The following is a 21871-nucleotide window of genomic DNA, read 5'->3' on the forward strand; positions in this document are numbered from 1 at the left end:
GCGTGAATGTAAACTACCGGATATCAACTGATATGTTAACAAAAGGGAAAAGTCAAAAAAAGCAATTGTATATCAAAACGCAAGTTTTATATCTAATTTCCTTCCTATTTCTTTAAGGAAAAAGACTAATTACCTATTAGTATAAATCATTCACGCCTGCATACGTATCGTGTCTTTAGTAGTTTTTTATATTTTAATATGCATACATACACAATAATTAAGGTGTTTATTATTTGTAAAGTAGTAAGCTAAACTTAATTTAATTATTCCATATATATGTATTAATAATTAATTTATTAAGTAGTAATATTTAGATAAATACAATTTAAACTGAGGCCGTCCTGGAGCAGTCGCATAAGCGTGTGACTGTAAACTCAATGGCCATGGGTTCAATCACTCGGGGAAATGTATTTATTTTTTATTAATATTTTAATTTGTTCGTTCTGATAACAAGGCAATACTTTAAGAATTAACTTAATTCATAAAATAATAATAATTTATTTCCAAATTTTTGTGTATAACAAGAATATTTTATAACGATAAATAATAACTAAATAAAATCTAAATTAGCTTCACGCTCTATCCCGCATATAGCAGAGTAGGCAAAGGGAACCTTATGTTAAAACACTCTGTTCGAACGATAATAATTATAAATCAAATAAATGCAATTAAGTACTACATAAAAAATCTATCTCTCTATAACATATTCTATTATTATAAAAATATCAGTTTCATTGTTTGTTTAAATATAAAATAACTAGGTTAGTTTTTTTTTATAAAATCATGTCTATTCTATGCATTTCACTTTATATGAGTTTAAATTCTTTGTTCATTATTATATTTACCCTAAAAAGTTTTAAGTTTATTGTTACTTTAAATTACAACACTATCTTCAAAGGCTTCTTAGCTTCGAGTGAGTGATGCTTAATGTTTGTTTTACATCGAGGTTAACTACAAAAAAATCTCACTCTATCGATCCTTTAGAGTGATCGTAAATTCTTCTCATTCCTTGTCAATTATATTACAATTGTTATGTCAGACCAAAGAAGGAATTCTTTGGTATAAAAAAATATATAAAAAACGATTATAGTATTTATTCTTACTTTATTTAAGATAACTTTTCCTTAAAAATGTCAGAAATGATAATCAAACAATCACTGTATAATAAAATTTTCAATAATTTATTGGTTGCAGAGTCCATAAATACAACATACCTAAAAATATATTTAATAATACATTATTTTTAGTTCCCTAATTTATTAATTAAAAACATTTACAACTTCCATTAACTTTTTAAACGAAATCAACATTTTCAACAAAAAAAATGCGTATTAAACTAAAAGCTAGAGCTATTTAATACAAAAATTAGTTTAATTTATCGTGGCATAACTTAAAATTTCACGGTGTCCACAGAAATGGGTCAGCAGGTATACAGCATGAACTGCGGGTGCGCACGTCGATCGTAGATGCTCCCCTCATTCGCTTTTTGCCCACCTTTCGACGCGCGCGCAGCTTCTATTGTTCATTTTATTGAACGCATTTCTCTCGTGGGAATCGACTTCTTCGTGCTTTACCAGCTTGTTCCTTAGCAACTCTAGGACTGATAACACGTTTAATATGTGCCAGTGTAAATTTGTGATATAAACCTCGAGTGTAGGTTTGTTGGTGATGGGATTGCGTTTTAGTGGGTGTTTTTGTGATGTTCAAAGAGATTTTTGTGATAAGAGTATAAGATAGTTGGCGGCAATGGCGGTTGTGCCGGTAAGCTATCTGTTGAGCTTTCATTATAGATAAGTTTGTTTATTTTTTGGATATTTTTGTTATGTATTTTTTTTAAGAACCAGATTTTGGAATATGTGTTTGTGTAGAGTCCATTTATTGACATTCTATTTTGTATCATATCAATTAATTGTATAAAACAGAAATTTATAAATATATTTTTTTATTATTAAGTTAACTGTGTTTGTTTTAAAAAATATATTTCCAAAATCTAGGTTGCTTAAAAGCCATGCACTGAATGTTATCTCAAAAGTTTTAAAATATCTACTATTAAGCTTGTGCCTTAAAGCTTTTTGTATAATGTCCCTATCTTAAAACCCTAAAAGGTGCATTTAATGTACTACACATTTTTAAGATACGGCAGTAGTCAAATGTTAACATTTGACAAAGAAATATGTTAAACGATCAACATGGGGGTCTTTTTCATAAAAACAGCGTATCTACATACTTCTTACTACTTCTTACTTTTTATTACACTAAGCTACTATCTTTTATAATAAAAGCAAAAAGAAAGTTATATAAAAGTAAATAAAAATCTAATGTTGCTAGACACTTTGACCACCAAGAAATTATGAACTGAAATTACGATGGTATTAACTTTCATCATAATTGATCATGAAGGCTGTTCCCGTAGTTTTTAACTACATTAGGTTTCAGATGGCGTGTATAGGCATTTTTAAGTAGTTATTTTTAGTAATGTGCTTTTTGTTTATTTTCGCAATTTTTAACAAGTACAATTAAATTAAATAATAAAAAGTTCGATCACACAAATTAAAGCTCTAAAAGCTTTGAAAAGTAGGTAAAAGATTTGAAGTGACAAGTGTTTGACTGTAATGCAGGTTGTAGGTTCGATTCCCACAGAAGAAAATGGAATATTTAATATTTTCATTCTTTCGTCCTGGAGTCCAGGCAAAGCACGGCGTTGAGTTCCTCCACTCAACACGCCACGCCTCCAGAATTTGGTGGAAAGTGGGAACCGAAGTATCTTAACACTAGGTTCCCTCTGTCTTTCTTGCGACATGCGGGATACAGCGTGAAGAGGAATAAAAAAGTAAGCAGATACACAAAAAACATAAGCAACTTGAACCAACGCTTGAGTAAACACGCAAAGCTTGCTTAGGGGAAACTAATGGATCATCTCACTTTTGTGTTGTTGTTGTTATTACGAAACCATTTGTCATGAAGATGATTTGAAGAATTTCGTAATGTGCGTGATCGTATTTGACACTAGTGTTAGAGAAATTTAAAGAAAAAACAGGTTCATTTCTAGTCAACGTTAGATTTGTTTAAGGAAATTAAAATTAAGTTACACACGCGTGTAAAGATAATGGCACCGTTTACTGCTACGAGGAAACCTGGCTGGCTTGTCTAGAAAATGAAAGTAGATGTTAGCAACTGTAGGTAATAATATTATGATGTTGACTTAGTTAAGAGTTGAAATTTTTAGAGTAGCATAAATTTCATGCATAAAGATAAAACGCGTCGCATTTCTTCAACATTATATTTAAAATATTTTTCGTAAACTGTTGACTAAATTTCGATTTTAAAACCAGATTTTTAAAAGTTTTTTAAAAATAAATATAATTTCTAAGTAATTTACGTAGAAATCACGATAAACAAGTATACTAGTAAATAAAAATGTTATCATATGAGGTAATTAAGATTTAAGCGGCAGTGGTCGGCTCCAACACGTCCGCGTATACCGTTTTCGATGCGTGCGCTGCACGTGCGTCTCACTTTCGATTTCGGCGTAAACGTCCGTAATAAATGCGTAATAAATTAAAGGCATTTAATATTACGCTAACCAGAATTATGTATAGTGTTTTTTATAATTCATTTATTATGTTTTCGCCTGTCCGTTCCATCTTTTAAACTTTTAAGTACTTTAAATTTTACTTAAAGTAAAGTTCATCATCTGGGCATATTTTATAGAAATAGAATATCAATAAATATTCTAATAATTTCTCTAATAATTATAATATATTTTTAAAATTAAAAAAAAAAAAAAAAAAATTGTCGGTAGGGGTCTCATCCAACCCCTCTAGTATAAGCTCTAGATATAAGTACAGTTTAAATTGTCCCAAAATTAAGTACGCCACATTAAAAGAACTTTCTTAAAATAAAAAAAGGCACGGGCAACTATGAGCCCGTGGATGTAGTTTTTTAAAATAAAAAAAAAAATAAAAAAAATATCAATAAAGGAAATACATATTTTTCTTACAGTACACAAGCATTTCAGTTTTAAAATAAAATAAATATTTATTTCATTATTTTATTCAACATACAAGCAATAAAAATGTAATGTTAACTTGAGGCCAGTCATGGCACAAGGGCACAGTCTCACGACTATGGTACAGTTTGTAGGTTTGATCCCAACTCGTGGAAATGAAATATATAACAATTTCATTTCCTCGTTCTAGTAACGAGAAAAAGCGCGGCGTTCAGTTCCGCCACTCAGCACGCAATGTCTCTAGAATTGGCCAGAAATAGAGGAACGGAAAAGTGTCTTAATGGACACGGTGGGCCTTAACACCCTGTCCTACCCTACTATCTGTTGATTACGCGTAAAGCTAAAAAAAAAATTAAGTAACCCGATAAACCAATACATTTTATTGTCCCCCATATTGTAATTTGGCTAATAAACCAAATTATTACGTCAAAGCGGAACGACGTCGCCCAACGTGTTCCAATCATTAACAGAGACCACGACCATATCTCACGACAATTCGCTAATGCCATGACCATAGCAAAGTCACCGTTCTTGAACTAATCATTGTTCTATGCAATTGTTTCTGGGAACGTGTGCCCGTGGAGCTCGTGAAAGCGCGTTTTCTCACCTATCACTGGCAAAGCAGAGTTAGTTATATCGAAAAAAACTCCCACGCATTGTAATTGTATTGTTGCTTCATTGAATGAAACCATCCACTTAACCTTTAGATTTCGAAGATCGTAAGAAAATCTCTATTTGTAATTTACACTTGCATACATACAGACGTGGTTATACGCATGTAGTTTGATCTACTTTATAGTTTTATTCACACAGTGTACAAACTCTAGATATAAATGTTAAAATTAATTATTTTCATTTCTAAAACATTTGCTAGTTGTGTCAATAGATTTCTAAATATAAAACTAGCATTTACTTAAACCATCAATGTATGTGGGTAGTTCAACAAAGTAAAAATACATAACCTCCACGTAATGTCTTTCATTAATTTATAATTAAATACTATTATACCTATGTTAAGAATCTTTCGCTATTTTTAAATAATGTATAATTTTATGCAATTTGTCATAATAATGAATAAAAATGCGGAATAAATGCGACCGATGCGATGAAAATCAACACGCAGGGAAATACGGTAATAATTCAATTCATATCATTAAAATTACATCGTATTCAATTACACATACATATGTAACTGCTATGTTAACGGCCGCGGTCGCTGTAATATCTTTAGTTTCAGCTTATATTATTAAAAACCGGTTAAGTGCAAATCGGATAAAATTTGACAAATTTGATTAAACTAATGACTAATAAAAAAAAGACTAATGATTTTTTCTATGAGATAAAGTATAACTTTTCAGTTTTAGAATTGCTAAATTTCATAACTGTAGATTCAAGGGAAGTATAGGTTTTGATTTCGCGGCGAATTTCATACAAAATGCAACAAAAACGAAGAATAAATACTCGTATTTTTTGATTGCGTCAACTTAGAAGTTTGATTTGCTGTCTTCAAAACCATAGACTTGAATATTTAATATTAATTTTGCTTAATATCTCGATTTCGAAATAAATGGTCTTGACAAACAGACAGACGGTTCACAAGTGATCTTATAAGGGTGCCTTTACATTTTGAGATACGGAACCCTAAGCATAAGATTTTAATTATATTGTAAATTTTTCATTACTTTAGAAAAAATATATCTTTAGTTGAACTATTTACTTAGGAAGCTTTCAAAGCTATTCTTACGATGATATTAAATCAGTATTATAAAACCATTTTAAAGTAATGATCAAAATATTCTGTACAAACGACGGAGTGATTTTTATTATGAGTTAAAATATTATTTAAATTATTATTTCAAATTTACTTTCGTTGCGGCGTTGCGCAAGGCGTCACGCTACTTACTAAAACAATATACGATTATCAAATGTAACATTACGAATGAACCTTTCACCCTACGACATGATGGTCATCTACGAAATCTCTCGAACACGACTTCATTATGTTCTCCCATTAACTTTTATACCGGCGTTCATTTATTTGTTGACTTCATTACGAAACATAAAATTTAACGAGTTACCCCTCCCGGTGATTAACACCGTTTCATTTTAATCTTTACTTTAATAGGTCTGGTAGATTGTAGTAAGAGGTTATATTGTTAAAAAAAAAAAATAGATTTTTTTCGTTGATTTTGTTTTACCAATGATTAGCCAGGCAAAGGCCTGAGTAATGATATTACATTTTATATCTTAGCTGGCTTAGAAATGTTATACAGTATGTAGTGTAGCAACTCAACTTAAAAATCTAGTCTTTAAACTTTTTCGTGATGAAACAGTGAAACAGTGGCAGGAATATAATAAACACAAAAATATATATCTGTAAACAATATTTTTAATATAATTGTATATCTGAGATACATTAATATCTGTGACCTTCATTTTTTGCTTCAAGAAGCAAAGAGGTTCATTTTATATAATTATTGTCAATTTGATGCAGCGCCAGCTCGAATGATAGGTATTACTGCATGAGAATGTAACCTGTGTTTGGGTTAGTAGAATACTGTACTTACTCCTATAAATGTGGGTTAAAAGCGTAGTTTATTTTTTAAGGTTCCGTACCTCAATAGAAAGAACGGAACTCTTAAAGATCACTTTGCTGTCCGTCTGTCGATCCAAATATCGATCCATATCTACTACCCCTTGGAGCAAAACGAACTTCTAAGTCTACGCAATCAAAAGATACACGCGCTTATGCATCGTTTTTGTTGTATTTTGTATGAAATCCGCCGCATAATCAAAACCTCTGAATCTACAATTATGAACTTTAGCGAAAAGTCAGAAACTACAATACAAATAAAAGAAAAACCTAAAAAACGAAAATTTATAGATATATCATAGACAACAATCCTTACGAATTTATTCCTGTAGTTTATTTCATATCAAATGAGTGCATAATTTAAGTTTGTCAACTTTTACAATTTGTATTTCCCGTTGATTCATGATTGTATAAATATGGTACGGAACCTTCGATAGATGCTTCCGGCTCGCACTTAACTGTTTTTTAAATTACTGTAATTTCATGCATTTGTGATATTATCGAAGTAAGCTTTATAATGAAAAAAACTGAACTGACTAACTAGAACGAATGAAATATATAAATATCTTAACTCATTCACTGTAAACTATTCTAAATCTAACTCAGTCATTATCATTAATGTCATTGTATACATAACTATTGTAATCTATTATTATTGTAAATTAGTCAAAGTCTAATACAACCTCTCAAATAAATGTAATTTAAATATCTATTTTAGTATTTATATTCGAAATATTTTGAAATGGAATATTGTTTTTTAAGTTTTACAATCGTCAAATAGAGAAAGATAAAAAAAAGAAATATTGGTAGTTTCATTTAGTAGGACTATAGATAAAAAACACGAACGCATTTCACTCTATTAAATAAATAATGACTAATGTCTAAACTTTAGGTTCCCAGGTTCCCACCACGCACGAAGCTAAAAAAAAGCGTCCGAAGCCACAGGTTCAATAGGTTACAATTTAAAAAATAAAGAGAGAAACGTAAATAAATAAGAATTAAATAACATTATTATTATCAAGAAATATTTATGATAGGATTGCTCTTTGGCCTTTTAATGGGAACTGCTTATTGTAGAATTTCTCGGAAGTTCCGAAGCTTAAGGTGTCATTTACCTCTATATCCTGTTTAGATATCATCTTTGTAATGGCTTTATGTTTAAAAGGTATATATTATTAATCTAACATATAAACGAAATGTTATAACTGTTAAGGTAACTGTTAACTGTTTCTTTTTGTTCTATTCTGTTATTCATATATATTAGAAAAGTAAAAAGTCAAGTATACATAAGTTTTTTTTTATTTCGAAAACAATAAAAAATACCTATGAAAGTTATGATAATGTAAACCAAGGTACTAAAATGTTCAAATTAGTTTTTGTAAGCACTGTACAGACATATATATAAAATAATTATATAAAAAGAAAAGCTTCGTAATTTCGCGGGCGAAGCCGCGAGCGCGTTGTTAGCAGTATAATAATATCTTTGGTATTTCCTTGTGACCACCACCCAACTGTTATTTAAGCACTAGCTATTATCGTTATCAAAAAAAAAGCAATTTAGGTTTCACCGCATAGGCAAGAAGCTTAAGAGCGTTAACTTCCTTTTAGTATAAGTACTATGACCCGTATTTACACATCGTTCTCTACCATGAGATTGATCTTTAATTGCCGTTTTCACTCATACTCATATATATAACTTATATGAATGAAAACGGCATCTCAAGATCGATCTCAGAAGTGCAGAGCGGTTTATAAATACGGGGACTTCACTATGCAACACTTCACCTGTATACAAATTCGTTTTTAAATCTGTATTGCTTATATTATTTGCCTACAAGTATCTTCATGTCATGAGACGCATATTAAGTGTATTTAATAAGGCAATTTTATAATGTTTAATGACAGTAGTATATTCTAAATGTGCTTTTAGATGTAATTCAATGTAACACAGATGTTAATATAAATATTTCAATTTCGAAATTAGTTTACAGTACGACTATTGAATTAGTTAATAATGTTTTCGGTGAAGCCAAAGGTGTGACATACATACTGAGCATTGTCTTGGAACATTCTATATTTGTTATTCTGAGAGAAACTGTATATCTTACGCAATATATTTAGGTCGTTACATTCATATATTGGACATTAAATATACTAAGTGTAATCGTATACGCTAAAATTTACTTGTAGAGTCAAAATAAATAGATTATAAGCATATGCTTACGAGAAGAGAATATGGACTTCCTTATAATCTATTTATTTCAACTCTATGATTAATGATTACAAAAGAGAGAGAGAGAGAGAGAAAGATATTGATTACAAAAAAGAAGGCAGATTTTTTGTACAAAACTGGTTTTGCTATTAATATTGTATAAAAAATTTGCAATCAATAATTTCAGAATAATTTCATTTTAAAAAAAATCTGGTTCATTAATTTTACTTTGTAATTATATATTATACGACAAAATCTTTATATCGATATTTCTTCCCAAATGTTATAATTTTAGTAGACATTTTTGCTTGCTTATTATGAAAATAATTTATCAATAATCAATTAACAAAATAATATTGTAATATACTAGTAGTTAAAATAATGGGGTGAATGTAAAAAGCAATAACTCGACCTTATTTTATTTTCAGGTTATTCCGGTCCTTTTCATCGCTTTCGTCACGACGTCGCACTGTGAACAGATCAACGGATACAATTACAATAACGGCAATGATGTATCAAAATTCGGAGAAATATTAAAACCACCACCGCCACCTCCTTTGCCAATATTCCCAGTGCCATTTCATGGAGGAGCTGGAAGATTACGTCAAAATAGTAATAATGGATATCAATATCAACCTTCTCTACCGCCCCAAGCATCACCAATAGCCCCACCTGGCGATTTTAAATTTCCAGCTCCATTTTATAAGCAATACAATTTTAATTTCGTACCACCTCCTCAACCTTTTTCAACAACGCCCTCGCCAAGTCTGTTTCAAAAAGTATCTGGATGGCTTTTTCCATCGCAGCAAGTAACTTCTGACTCAGGTGCAGAAATATCTTACAATATAGCTCCTCTAAAAAAAGATTGTAACCCTTGCAATTTAGTGCCATGGATTCCAGTAATTAGATATGATTTAGCATCCAATAATGGTAGACAAAATTTAAATCCGACGTACGGACCTCCAAGTCCGACAACTAACACAAATTTTAATACAGCACAAAATGTAGCTCAATCTTTTAAACATTATAGTAATATTCCTACATCGAATCAAGTTCCAGGAATTCCACATTCTGTTTATGGTCCTCCTACCTCTCTCACAAACAATGACTATTTTAAATTTCAAAGCTCTACATATGGGCCACCGAGTCCAACACACACTGTTACAATTTCAAACGAAACACCTTATAATACTCAGTATTCTAGTGGCTCTAATTATGAAATACCAAATACGTCTATAGGACCTATTTCCAATTATGGTTTACCAAGTTCACCTCAAAGTGCATCTAGTTCTAAACATAACTTTGCTCCTTCAACTTATATGACTTCATCGGCTTATAATCAATTCTCATCGACTACACATAACCCAGTTTCTATAAATTACAATAATAACGTATTAAATCATAATATACCTTCGAAAAATAATATAAATAATAAACCACCCACAGAATTACAGCTGCCAAAAGTGTCATATCCCACCAATTTTAGAAATTCTTATGGAGAACCAATAATTGATACGTATGCTTTGGATATTCCATATTCAGTATCGGCTCCAGCAGCTTCTACTAAAATTAAGACGCAAGTTTTACCAGATAGTAATGAAAAATTTCTTCGACCTAATGTGACCGTAGCTTTAGCAAATCCTGCACCATTTAGCTTTAATAGGGGCAGAAACATTCATACTTTACAGCCTGTTGCTTTGCCTAATCTTAGCGTTTCGCCTCTTCCTCCAATTTTTAACGCACGTCCTTTCCGGACTATTCCAAAAGATTATTCTTCTAGTATTTTACATGGCATAAATCACCTACAAGTAAATAATGTTAACATAGCAAAAAGCGTACCTATAGCTGAATATACGCATTCAATTGATTACCCTACTACTGTTATACAATCACCCGTTATAGATATTGATGAATTAAAAAAAACGAACCAAAGCAAAGCATACAGAAATATTCCAAGCAGCTACGAAATAGATGAAATACCACAAGCATCAGAAGATCACGTTTCTGCCGCTAAATCAAACCAAGATGCAAGTTTTGAAAATATAAATACAGGCTTAACAAATGATTTATACGATAGTATTCCCCTTGATTTAAAGCAAACTGTTAACGCTCCTTTTAATCATAAAATGAACTTTGCTGATTTACGAGGAGTAAAAGATGAAGATGTGGATAAATATCGCACGGAAAGTAATTTACAACATATTGATTCGCCATTGTTGTATCTCAAACCTAGTGCACCGCATAAAAATTATCAAAACTTTATGTATATAACATCAACACCAAGAAAATCATATGAATTTGAAATTTACGACGACTATACTCCCACAACATCTAGTACTACACAGACTGAAAGAAATTTTGAAGAAAATAATAAGAAACAGTTCGAAAGTTCATATCGCAAAACTACAGAAGATGACAACAACAATCGTCCAAAAATTGTTCAGATAATAGTTCCCTATACGACTGATCAAAGAGTAGATAATAGCAAAACTGATGATGTGTCTGTTCAACAAGATTTGATAAGTAACGTTGAACAGGAATATCAAGCTAGAAAGATACAATCCCATACAGAAAGCAATTACTATAGTTTTGCCGCAGAAGGTATAAGTAGTATAATGACAACAACCGAGGATCCTATTGCATCCACCACAGAAACTTATGAAACAGAACGTACAAATGAACCTACTGTTCAGAACCACCTATATGATGTGAAAGAACCACCTTTTGATATCATAAAATTGCAGCATACTATCGATGATTGGACAGAGCAGGAGTATTCAAAGCATTATCACATTCCTCGGAGAACGCGACCTAACGAAAAATATGCAAAACAGATACCAGACGAATATTTAACAACAATTAGTCCCATCACTAGCTTTACAACCGATAATAGTTATAATTATGACATATACGATCACGAAGGTTCAAGCAGTATTCAACATTCAGTTATTGAAAATCTTACGAATGATTTTCCTGTAAGTCGTAAAGAGTATAACGTTATTCAAAGAAATAAAACTAATAATAATATCGGGAAAAATGAGGAATCGGAAAGTAATAAGAAACTTCACATTTATACAGCCGCTTCAACATTTCGAACTACAACCACGACAACTACTACACCAGCACCTTGGGGTCAAATACAAACATCCATATCACCTTTAACAAATGAAAAAATATACGTTGTCACATCTAAACCATGGAAAGATAAAAATGGAACCAGTGACTATGAATATGAAATTAATGAATATAATTCTAAGAGAACGGATTTAGATGATTCATCTGAATTAGATGAATTTCCTTTAAAATCTTTAAGATTCTCTAATAGACCGCCGTACGGGTTTACAGCAGATAGTATAGAACCAACAAAATTTGATTCCCCTTATGGCTTCCCAAAGAGCTTGTACAGAAAAAGTAAGGAAATATTTGATACATTTACCATGTTTTCATATTTAAAACTGTTAAATTTTAATATTTTGTTTTGTTTCAGTAAACAATCTTCAAAATGTGGCATTTTTGTCAAACCAAAATGTATACTATGAAGAGGACAAGGCAAGTAAAATAATACGAACCTCGTAAACGACACTATTACAATTTAAATTTAAAATAATTTCGGGATTTGTGCGATACTAAAATCTGGATGAAATGAATATTAAATAAGTAATTTAGTACCTAATATTTTTTAAATACTTAATTAGTAGCTATGTTAAATTTATTTTATTTTATTTCCAGGAGAGAAAAGATCACAAAGTTTGAAGAGGAAAAGAGCCAAAGTAGGCTTTATATCATCATGTGGTTGACGAACTAAGTGTATTACAAAACCAAAAAGTACTAAAAGTCGTGGACCATGAAAAACATTCTATTATTTTATGTAACAAGTGCAGAGTTACAGTGCAATTAACAAGCAAAAAAAGGATTATAAAATATATTTATGACGTAAACCAAAGTAGGGGTTATAATTTTAATTCCATCAAGATAAGTTTAGTTAAAGCTTTTATTTATAAGCACGGTTATTACTATTTGGTATCCAAAATGTAATAAATAGATAATATATGTTACATATACATACATTAAATAAATAACAAGTGGGTATTTGACAAAAATTTCATGCTGACACAGAAATTATGGAAAGCTTACATTGACTTTCAATTAAAAAAAGACAAGATAAATACTCTGAAAATCTTTAATTTTATCAAAAAATATATATATTTTCTAAAATTTTTATAAAAAGGCAATCGCAATACTATTGACGATCAAGACAGACATACAATAATTAACATTACATATATGTACTATTGCTTACCAGTATAATAATTAATACACGATAATTTATGTGACTTGTGGACTAGATTAGACATATAAATTACTTATATTATTATCTGTATCTATCTATAAATTAAATTTAAAAAAATCTATAGGTATATTTCAAAGCATCAAATATGTACAGCACTAGAGGTTCTTATGTGCGAATTTGTATCTGTATTAGAATAACTTTAGTGATTATATTTTAAGTACAGTCAAATATCCTCACTAAATGTCCAAGATTGAAGAAGAAGAAGAATTGTAAATATAAATAATTTTGTTGTAAATAATAATTAAAGTAATTTTAAGAGTAGATAATGTATCGCGTCTATTGTATATAAGTCTTAAAGCGTGATTTCTTAGTAGCCTTATATGTATACATTAGTATTTAGTTTAGTAAAAATAAAGTTTTCTATTCTGATGTGTCTTGTGTCTTTTTATTTTTCAATTTAAAGTATAATAATTCAGAACTCCATAAAATGACTGTTACAAATGTAACAACGTTCAATACAATTATGGGCATTTCATAGGATCCAGAACGGTCGCGTAGTCGCCCTGGAAAAAGAATAAAAAAATTTATATTAAAGAAAATAAATTTATAATCATCATAACATGTTATAACAGATTATATAATTATAGATTATATAATTCTAGATTATTAAATTTATTTAATATTTTTTTAAAGAATACTTCAATTGAAGCCATTTAGAATCACCAGAATTAGAAAAATAAAATTAAATACACCAGAGCAATTTTATATGGGATATAGACGTATGTAACTTCTAAAAGTAAAGCAGTCATAATTTTAGATACAAAAATAAGATACAAAAATGTATTATTAGCTGTTTACATCGAAATATGTGATTTATAATTCTGTAGATGAGAGCGAGGCCTAATGAGAGCACACAGTTACGTGATAAACGGTATAATAAAAAGAATATCTAAAATTCTTTTAGTGTCACCTCTATTATCTTAACATTCACGATAAAAAACACGATAAATGAGAAAAGATTATATTCGTTGCTGATAGCTTATATCACAAAGTTTAATGAAAAACCTTTACTTTTTGTTTAAATATAATAATTATTAAATTATTAAGTAAGGAAATGATAATATTAAATAATTTATTCCCACCAGTGAGAATCGAACCTACAACAGTCGCGTTTACAGTCGCTCGCTTATGAATCAGCCTCGGCATCGGCCTCTATTGTGTTTGATTAATTAAAAGTGAAAGATAACTTTATCACTGTAGAGGGTAGGTTTTATATGTGAAGAAGAAGAAAAAAAACTTCAACTAAAATCATGGAAACAACACTATTCTTGATGATATAACAGAACGATTCACTATCATTTCAAACGGCAAATCAGACGGGAGTGAAGATAATGAAGAAATAATATCCGAAATAGAAGAAATCATTACTTTTTGTTTGAATATTTTAATTAATATAGCTAATAATAAACTTGATTTTTAAAAGTTTTGTTCACTGGCTCTACTTTTAAGATCACTCGCCCAAATTCAAAGCTCGGTTATTTGAAATAAATAAAATAATAATAATTTTTTTAGCTCCATAGTTTAGGCAAAGGGAGCCTAGGAACCTAGTGTTCCTAGTGAAGAAATGGGGTTGAACCTACAACCGTCGTGATTATAGTTACAAGCTTGTGCCCTTGCACCACGACCAAGACGGTCGTGGTGCAAGGGCAATATTAAATAAAATTATTAATAAAAAAATAAGTAAAATATGTGCAAAGATATTTAAAAATCAAATATTTTACAACTTTTTATAAATGTAATGTTTATGCCATAGAGCGACATGCGGCTTCAGGCGGTACTATCTGTCAAAATATAAGCCCATGGGGTCCTATGATTATATTACGGACTAGTTACAATTTGATTCTCTCTAGACTAAATTAAGTTGTGAGCCTAAACGGACGTTCTGCAAAAATGTCGAATTATTTACTTGCGTAGAAAAGAACGTCGAGTAAAGCGTTGCTATATGGTATATGCAAATAAAAAAATATATTAAAATTGTTATTGTCATGTTTCATAAAGAAAGAGATGAGTGTCATTTACCTAAGAGGGATCCGATAGTAGTTATCACAATACCATTGCAAAGCATTTGTATACCAGATGCGAAAGGTAGCCTTTCCAAAGGTACATAACTTGGTATGATGACATTCATGAATACCGTCCGTATTCCTTTAGTCATTCCAATTAGTAAAGCCACAAACACCATACCAGTGAAGGACGTGGTGAACATCATTACTGAAACGAACAAGGAAATCATGTCAATAAAATATTTAAAAGAGTTATTGCTTAGATAGATTGACCTAGGATGAGTCATTCCTTGTAGCTTATAACAAGATTCCTTCTGCCTAAATTTTGAGACATAAGAAGATTAAAAAATGATTGAAGGTTCGATATAAGAAGTTTATATTATAGAATAAATAAAATGCATACATTGTGTGTACTTACTTGTTCTTGTGAATATTATTATTATAAGGCAAACCACGTACATAAACCGTGGAGGTCTATGGCACCAGTCTCCGATAAAGGCAGAAAGAAATCGGAATAACGTGTCAGAAAAACCTATAACGGCCATAATCTTCGCTATTTCTGCTGTTTCAAACTTTAACATATCCTTTAGAATTATTGGGAACAGAAGAGAAAAATTTGTTTCAACACATGAAGCTATTGAAAGTCCAAATAAAATATTTACAAATATTGGATCTTTTAGTAGCGTTAGATCAAAAAATTCTACAAATTTCTTTAAAAAACTTCTCGGTTTATCCTTTTTATGGTCTTTAAGGTCTTTAAGTTCTTTTTGTCTTATTTCTTTTTCTTTATTGCCTACATTATCTGTTTCACGGAATATATTGACAGAGCTACCTAAATTAATTTCCTGAGATTCCCACCACTTATACTTGGACTCTACTAATGGTGGTTCAGTAGTGTTTTTACTGAGGTCTGGATGGGAGAATGCCATCCTTGTTTGTATTCCATTGGCATTATTCAATGAATGCATAGACATGCTCTTAGACTGTGTCAAGTCATTTTTTATTAGTTCATCTAATTTAGTAGAAGAATGTAATCCTGAAATATAAAAATAATAACTATAGTTACTGTAAAATAATATATATATTTCCTCAGTTTCGCGCTTTTTGCCGCAATGCGGAACAAGCAGGCCAGATAGAATCTACTGTTACAACATTCCGATCTTCTTTTTCTGATGAAATTTTCCCAAATTGCTTTCAAGAAACGATGTCTCCATCGTTTCTTGAGTCTTTTCAGAGTGTATCGAAAACTATTTAAACATAATCATTCCCCCGAATGGGAATCAAAACCACAATCATCACCTTTATGGTCAAACACTTTAATACTGCGCCAAGAAGGCCTCAAATATTGGCATTGATATTTTCATATTTGTTATTAATACATTAATACATGTCTTGTAGGCACGAAATTATAGAATTATGCATAGTTACAATGGGGACATATCAATGTAGCCATGAACGATTTTAGTGCAAGTTATTAAACTAACTCATCCCTAAATAAATTAATACCAATAGAACATCACCTTACTATCTGAATTATTTTTAATATTGTTTCTATATAGCGTTTTACATATATTTTTATTATACAAGAGAATTTAGTTTAATTAAGTAATAGTTTTTTTTATTATTATCTTGACTAGTTCTGCTGTAAATATTATTATTAATTCCATAATATATCAATTAAAAATAAAAAAGAAGCTCGTAATGATCTTAATATATACCTTATACTACTCGATATGATAGCTAAACTAAAACAATACACGTACTCACCTGTTTTTGACGATATCGTGATGTCTCCATTAATTAATTCTATACTAGTATCTGCATTCAAAGGAACCATTTCTTCTGCCTTTGGAGAAACTATTAAGTACCATTTTGCTGGTCTAAGTAAAATTGCAGCTAAAAGAGAATGCAAACAAATAGCTCCCAAAATAAGTACTGCATATCTCCATCCATACGTATACATGAGTAAACTCATCAACAGTGGCATGTAAATACTTCCTAATCCTGTTATTGACATACCAAGACCTATAGCCTTGCCTCTTTTCTCCTTAAAAAAGGAATTTATTGCTAATGTGAAAGCTGCCATAACCGCGGCCACTCCTGTAGCTAAAGAAATACAAAGTTTTAATTAATTTATAAAAATTGATTGAAATTATTTTAAGGAATAATTTTGCTGTTTTACTTACCATTAATAATACTGTAAGAGATTAGGAACAACCAGAAGTTAGTAGCAAACGAAGTTAATATGAGGCCGGATGAAACTAATATAGCACCGGTGACCGCCACTTTTCTGTACCCGTAGCGGTTTAGTAAGGGCCCTCCAAAAAAGGATAAAAGCATTCCAAATCCATAATTTAATATAATGATTAGGGTCCCTTCTGTTGCGGTGAGACCTGTTTCTTCAAAAGCTTCTTGAAAAACTAATCCGAAGCCAGCTATGAGAGGAAGTACGACTACCTATAAAAGTAAAAAATATTTAAAGAAATTGTATATTTATATCTATGTAAAATGTTTGTGGTAAATAATTATTTTAATCACATTTATTATTTAAAACGAGCTAATATATTAATGAATTATGTTAAACTATGGAAATTAAAATACAACACTTACATATATTTTTAGTAATAAAATTAATTCTTGTCAAACTCACATTATTCAAGCCGTACGCGAAAGTAACGACCCAGCCGTATCCTCCATCAGGAGGCACTTTATTCATGGCACGAGACATGGTGACGATAGTTAAGTATTCCGGGTGTGAATCTGTTACATTTCTTGAGTAAAACGCACAATGTTAATTTTTAAATCAATCCACTTTCACAATATCACTTAACTTCCATTATATACACTTTTTTATGTAATATTTGTCATTATTATTAAAAAAGTTAATATTTGTGGCGAATTATGGATGATCGCTAAGCATTTACTGATATAGTTTCTCTGTATGGACGTCTGCTAGCGTGTACCGTTATTAGTAGACAACTGGCCTAGAACCAGGCGTTCTGGTATTAATTGTTATCGTAGCGAATATATTGCTCTTATCAATTTTACATAATTGGCCTAAAGTATAACAGCTGCTTATTTACTTTGAATCTCATATAACTATCATTTCGAATGTGATGTGATTAGCCTGGGCTGGTAACAACTAGGCTGCTTTTCCCTGGAGCTGTTTCATTCAAATGTTCTCTTTCTATTAATTACGTAAATTAGTTTATTTTACGATTAAATGAGAGTTTTAGTTATAAATCAATCACCTCATGTATATATAAGAGTAATTTTAATATATATTAAATCTAATTTCTTTTAGAGAGTTTATAATTTTATGATTTAAGTAAAAAAAAGTAATATTGCAAAATATAAACATAGAGTAAATAACCTTGTTGATAAACTTTATATAAACTAAAGATCACGCGTAGACGTTATTAATATTTTGTTTAATTGTGTGATATATGTATTTGCGAATATTAAAACGCATATAGATCAATGGAAAAGTTATATGTCCTTTTGAAACTATTTGAATGCACACATGTGAAAAAAGATATTCCAACTTTTTAAAAGCTATAGGTATAAGCAAAGTACTTTTAATGCAAGATTTTTTTTAGTTTCTTCTCCACATAGCACAGAGGTATAAGAGTAGCATCGTGAAGCTTGGTTGTTATACGGAACCTAGAGTGATAATACAATCATATTATGATATCAACGAGCCTCTGATGGTGGAGCCAGGGAATTTACTTATAAATTCACTTGATGTTTGACTAATGACCTTTATTTATAAAAGTGTTGTTTTTTCATTAGTTTTTTAAAAAGATATAATTTTATTATTGAAATATTGTATGTCGACCTATACATAACGCTAACCATGGCAATTTTAATTTCCTCAAGTACACGAAGTATAAATCAATCTTGTAAAGTCTATGCAAGTGTAAGAAATGTATTGTTATAGATACTATAACACTGTAACCTTAATTCTTTGTATATATTTTGTAACTGGGTAATTCAAAAATTAAAAAATCGCTTATCAGTATGTGTATGCTAGTATGTAGCAAAGGTAAATGACCGATGGACAATACTTAACCTATTCTATTAGTAATGATATACGTACGACATATATCTTCAGTTATTTTAGTTTATTTTAGGTCAGTAATTAAAACATAGCTGATACTTGTTGTATATAGTTTTTTCACTAGAAATATATATTAGAGAATCAATCTTAATTCTTAATCAAAAAGATGAATACATAAATAGTAGGAAAAATTAATCTGAAATTAAATTATTTCGTATATTCAACAAATATAGGAAAAAGAAAATCGAAAAATAACCCGTAGTAGAAACATAGGGTCACGAGACTTAAGTTAAGCTTTGCATCTGTTGAGTGATTATTAAAGTAGAGACAAAAAAACAAAAAACTATTTTTTTTTCTTTTTTATAGTGTTTGGCCACATCATTTTTTCCATTCTTGTATGTACTTGTATTGTAGTACTAGTGCCAACTTTGTCTTTCACTTTTAATAAATCGAACAAAAACATAAAATATGATGAATTTAATATGTGTACGCTGCTATCAGTACAAGAGGTGCTGGTTGTCAAAAACCAGGGCTTTACTTGTTTAGGACAAACAGTACCAACACTCACACAAATGCAAAGCTCAGCTTAGACTTCGCGGACTGTAGGTATATTTAAGTAAATTTTTAAAAAATGTTGACGAAGAAAAATGTAAAATATTTATTCATTATTCATTCATTGCGCTTTGACTAATACTTTACGATAATGATTGAGGTCATCATTGAGAACGAAATATCATTATTTGTATTCTTAAACAGTCAACATTAACACGAAATATCTAAATAGTACAAAATGTGTTATCAGCGATAAAACAGTCACGCAATGGATTTAATTTATCATTAATGATAAATTCAGCCGGATTACGACTCGTTAACGACAATTAATTGTTAACTTATTAAAATATATTTTCGTTCTGCCCTTGCGATTTTATATCTCACTTATTTTTAATTTGATTATAATGGATTCAAATAGTATTTTGTTAGCGTCACGCTGTATCCCGCACACAGCAGGCTAGGTAGAGGTTCCGCGCCCCGCTATCCGAATTCTGGAAGGTTCGTGTACTTTGTGACGGAACTCAACGCCTCGCTTTGCCTCGACAGAGTAAAGAAATCAAAATTTCGTTCTCTGAAGTCGGGAGTGGGGAACCCCCAACCTGTCGCGGTAACATTTACACGCTTGTGTCCCTGCGCCACGACTGACCTCAAATTTTTGTCTCTCCTATTTCTAATCTGCTAATTATGAATTCGAATAGTAATTTTGCTTTCGACTAACTAATTCAAGTAGCATTGCATTTATTTTCAGCGTAACAACAAAAATTTGGAAAAAATACCCTAAGAGTGCAATAGTTTAATAATCTAAAAAATAAGGCAAATGAAATCAACGTTTAATTTTTTTTCATCAGATACTTGTTTAAATGACATTAGACTAGTTGTTTTAAGATATTATTTTATTAGTCAATATAAGGTATAACAAAGGTGTACCTACATTATAAATCTTATCAAACGTCACAATTATAATAGCAGTAGCTGATAATAAAAAAAAATGAGTAATAATATATTTTGTAGGTATATCAATGATTCGTATAATAAAAAAAATATTATTATTTTGAATTAAAATTTTATGTTATCTAAACAAATGTATGTATATCTAAACAAATGTATGTATATACACTTATTTATTAGAATTAGTTTTGGGATAAATAATTTTTTATAAGATAAAATTGCGGTTACTACTAAGTATTATGACAAAAAATCCAATTATTTACAGATAATAGTTATAAAACTCTAATTTAAATTATTTATGAAATTTTATAGACGTACATTACGTTTATTTATAGGTACCTACCTACATATTTAGAATCGCCTTAGAGACTTGAATGAGCAATGTTATGTTTTTCAAAATAAATATCTTGACTATTGTATAAACTTTATCAAATGTAACTATTTTATACTTGCCAATCATAGTTATATGATATTAATTAAAATTGCCTATCTTTATTAAGTCGAAATTATAATCAAAAAGACGAATCAAGAAGCATTTCTACAGAAATTTGACAATTATAAATTATTTTACATAAAGCACTTTAAAGTCACTTTCAGTTAAATACAATAATAGTAAAAACACTAACACTTTGTTCCAAACAAAAACAAAATAAAGAGACACAAACTTGTTGTAGTTATCGCGACACGAATGCTAGGGCCGACTGACGGATTGACCTCAAGCGTTTGGCCTTTGTCACCGTTAATCAACATTATTGGTTAATAGGTGCCGTTGATTCGGGTTTTATTCAGTTAGAAATTTACATTAAAATTAAATAGGTCATAAATATATTGTTTTTGTTTTTGGAATTTTGTTTTTATATAATTGTTTTATTTATTTATTTGACTTGTACACAAGTTTAAGTTATAAATAAGTATTTACTCGTATATATATTTTATTTTAAAATTTAAAAAGTCTATATAAATCTAAAATTTAAATCCACTGGAAATAATAAAGTAAACAAAAATTCTTCATTTAATATAATTTAATAAAATTAAACAAAATGGGGAACGTAGCCTTTAAAGGCAGAATTTAAAAAGCTGACATCGTCGCCCATAACGGTTCCTCTATTGGAAATATTATAAACTAAGTCCTAATAAAGCTTA

The 21871-nt window shown here is 30.1% G+C and overlaps 2 protein-coding genes across 3 annotated transcripts; one reads left to right on the plus strand and one right to left on the minus strand.

Annotated features, from left to right (window-relative positions):
* The first annotated feature begins 1494 nt into the window (after positions 1-1494).
* LOC146529892 (uncharacterized) lies at positions 1495-13538 on the plus strand. The gene is made up of 4 exons (XM_085200322.1): positions 1495-1761; positions 9243-12225; positions 12302-12363; positions 12544-13538. Exons 1-4 carry the CDS (start codon positions 1747-1749, stop codon positions 12565-12567), a joined length of 3084 nt encoding a protein of 1027 aa, XP_085056448.1. The 5' UTR covers positions 1495-1746; the 3' UTR covers positions 12568-13538.
* Positions 12979-21620, minus strand: LOC146529893 (monocarboxylate transporter 9-like). Of its 2 annotated transcripts, XM_085200326.1 has the most exons (7): positions 21300-21620; positions 17819-18152; positions 17355-17625; positions 16936-17274; positions 15587-16204; positions 15185-15376; positions 12979-13668 (listed from the first exon to the last, which is right to left on the minus strand). In XM_085200326.1, the coding sequence occupies exons 2-7, from the start codon at positions 17894-17896 to the stop codon at positions 13526-13528; spliced, it is 1641 nt and encodes a 546-aa protein (XP_085056452.1). In that variant the 5' UTR covers positions 17897-18152; positions 21300-21620; the 3' UTR covers positions 12979-13525. The 2 variants fall into 2 exon arrangements, with proteins under 2 accessions (XP_085056452.1, XP_085056453.1); XM_085200327.1 differs by lacking the exon at positions 21300-21620 and having other exon boundaries at positions 17819-18350.
* Between the last annotated feature and the right edge of the window lie 251 nt (positions 21621-21871).

This window comes from Heliconius melpomene, chromosome 17, assembly GCF_056956725.1.
Source record: "Heliconius melpomene rosina isolate 202511_hmr_F chromosome 17, ASM5695672v1, whole genome shotgun sequence".
NCBI classification, from domain to species: domain Eukaryota; kingdom Metazoa; phylum Arthropoda; class Insecta; order Lepidoptera; family Nymphalidae; genus Heliconius; species Heliconius melpomene.

Coding starts and splice junctions, on each gene's coding strand:
- LOC146529892 (XM_085200322.1), top strand. Junction 12,226..12,301: donor AAAGAGCTTGTACAGAAAAA/GTAAGGAAATAT, acceptor GTTTTGTTTCAG/TAAACAATCTTCAAAATGTG. Junction 12,364..12,543: donor TATACTATGAAGAGGACAAG/GCAAGTAAAATA, acceptor TTTTATTTCCAG/GAGAGAAAAGATCACAAAGT.
- LOC146529893 (XM_085200326.1), bottom strand. CDS start 17,896: ATGTCTCGTGCCATGAATAAAGTGCCTCCTGATGGAGGATACGGCTGG. Junction 16,205..16,935: donor CACGATATCGTCAAAAACAG/GTGAGTACGTGT, acceptor TTTATATTTCAG/GATTACATTCTTCTACTAAA. Junction 13,669..15,184: donor TACTATCGGATCCCTCTTAG/GTAAATGACACT, acceptor TTCTTTTTCCAG/GGCGACTACGCGACCGTTCT.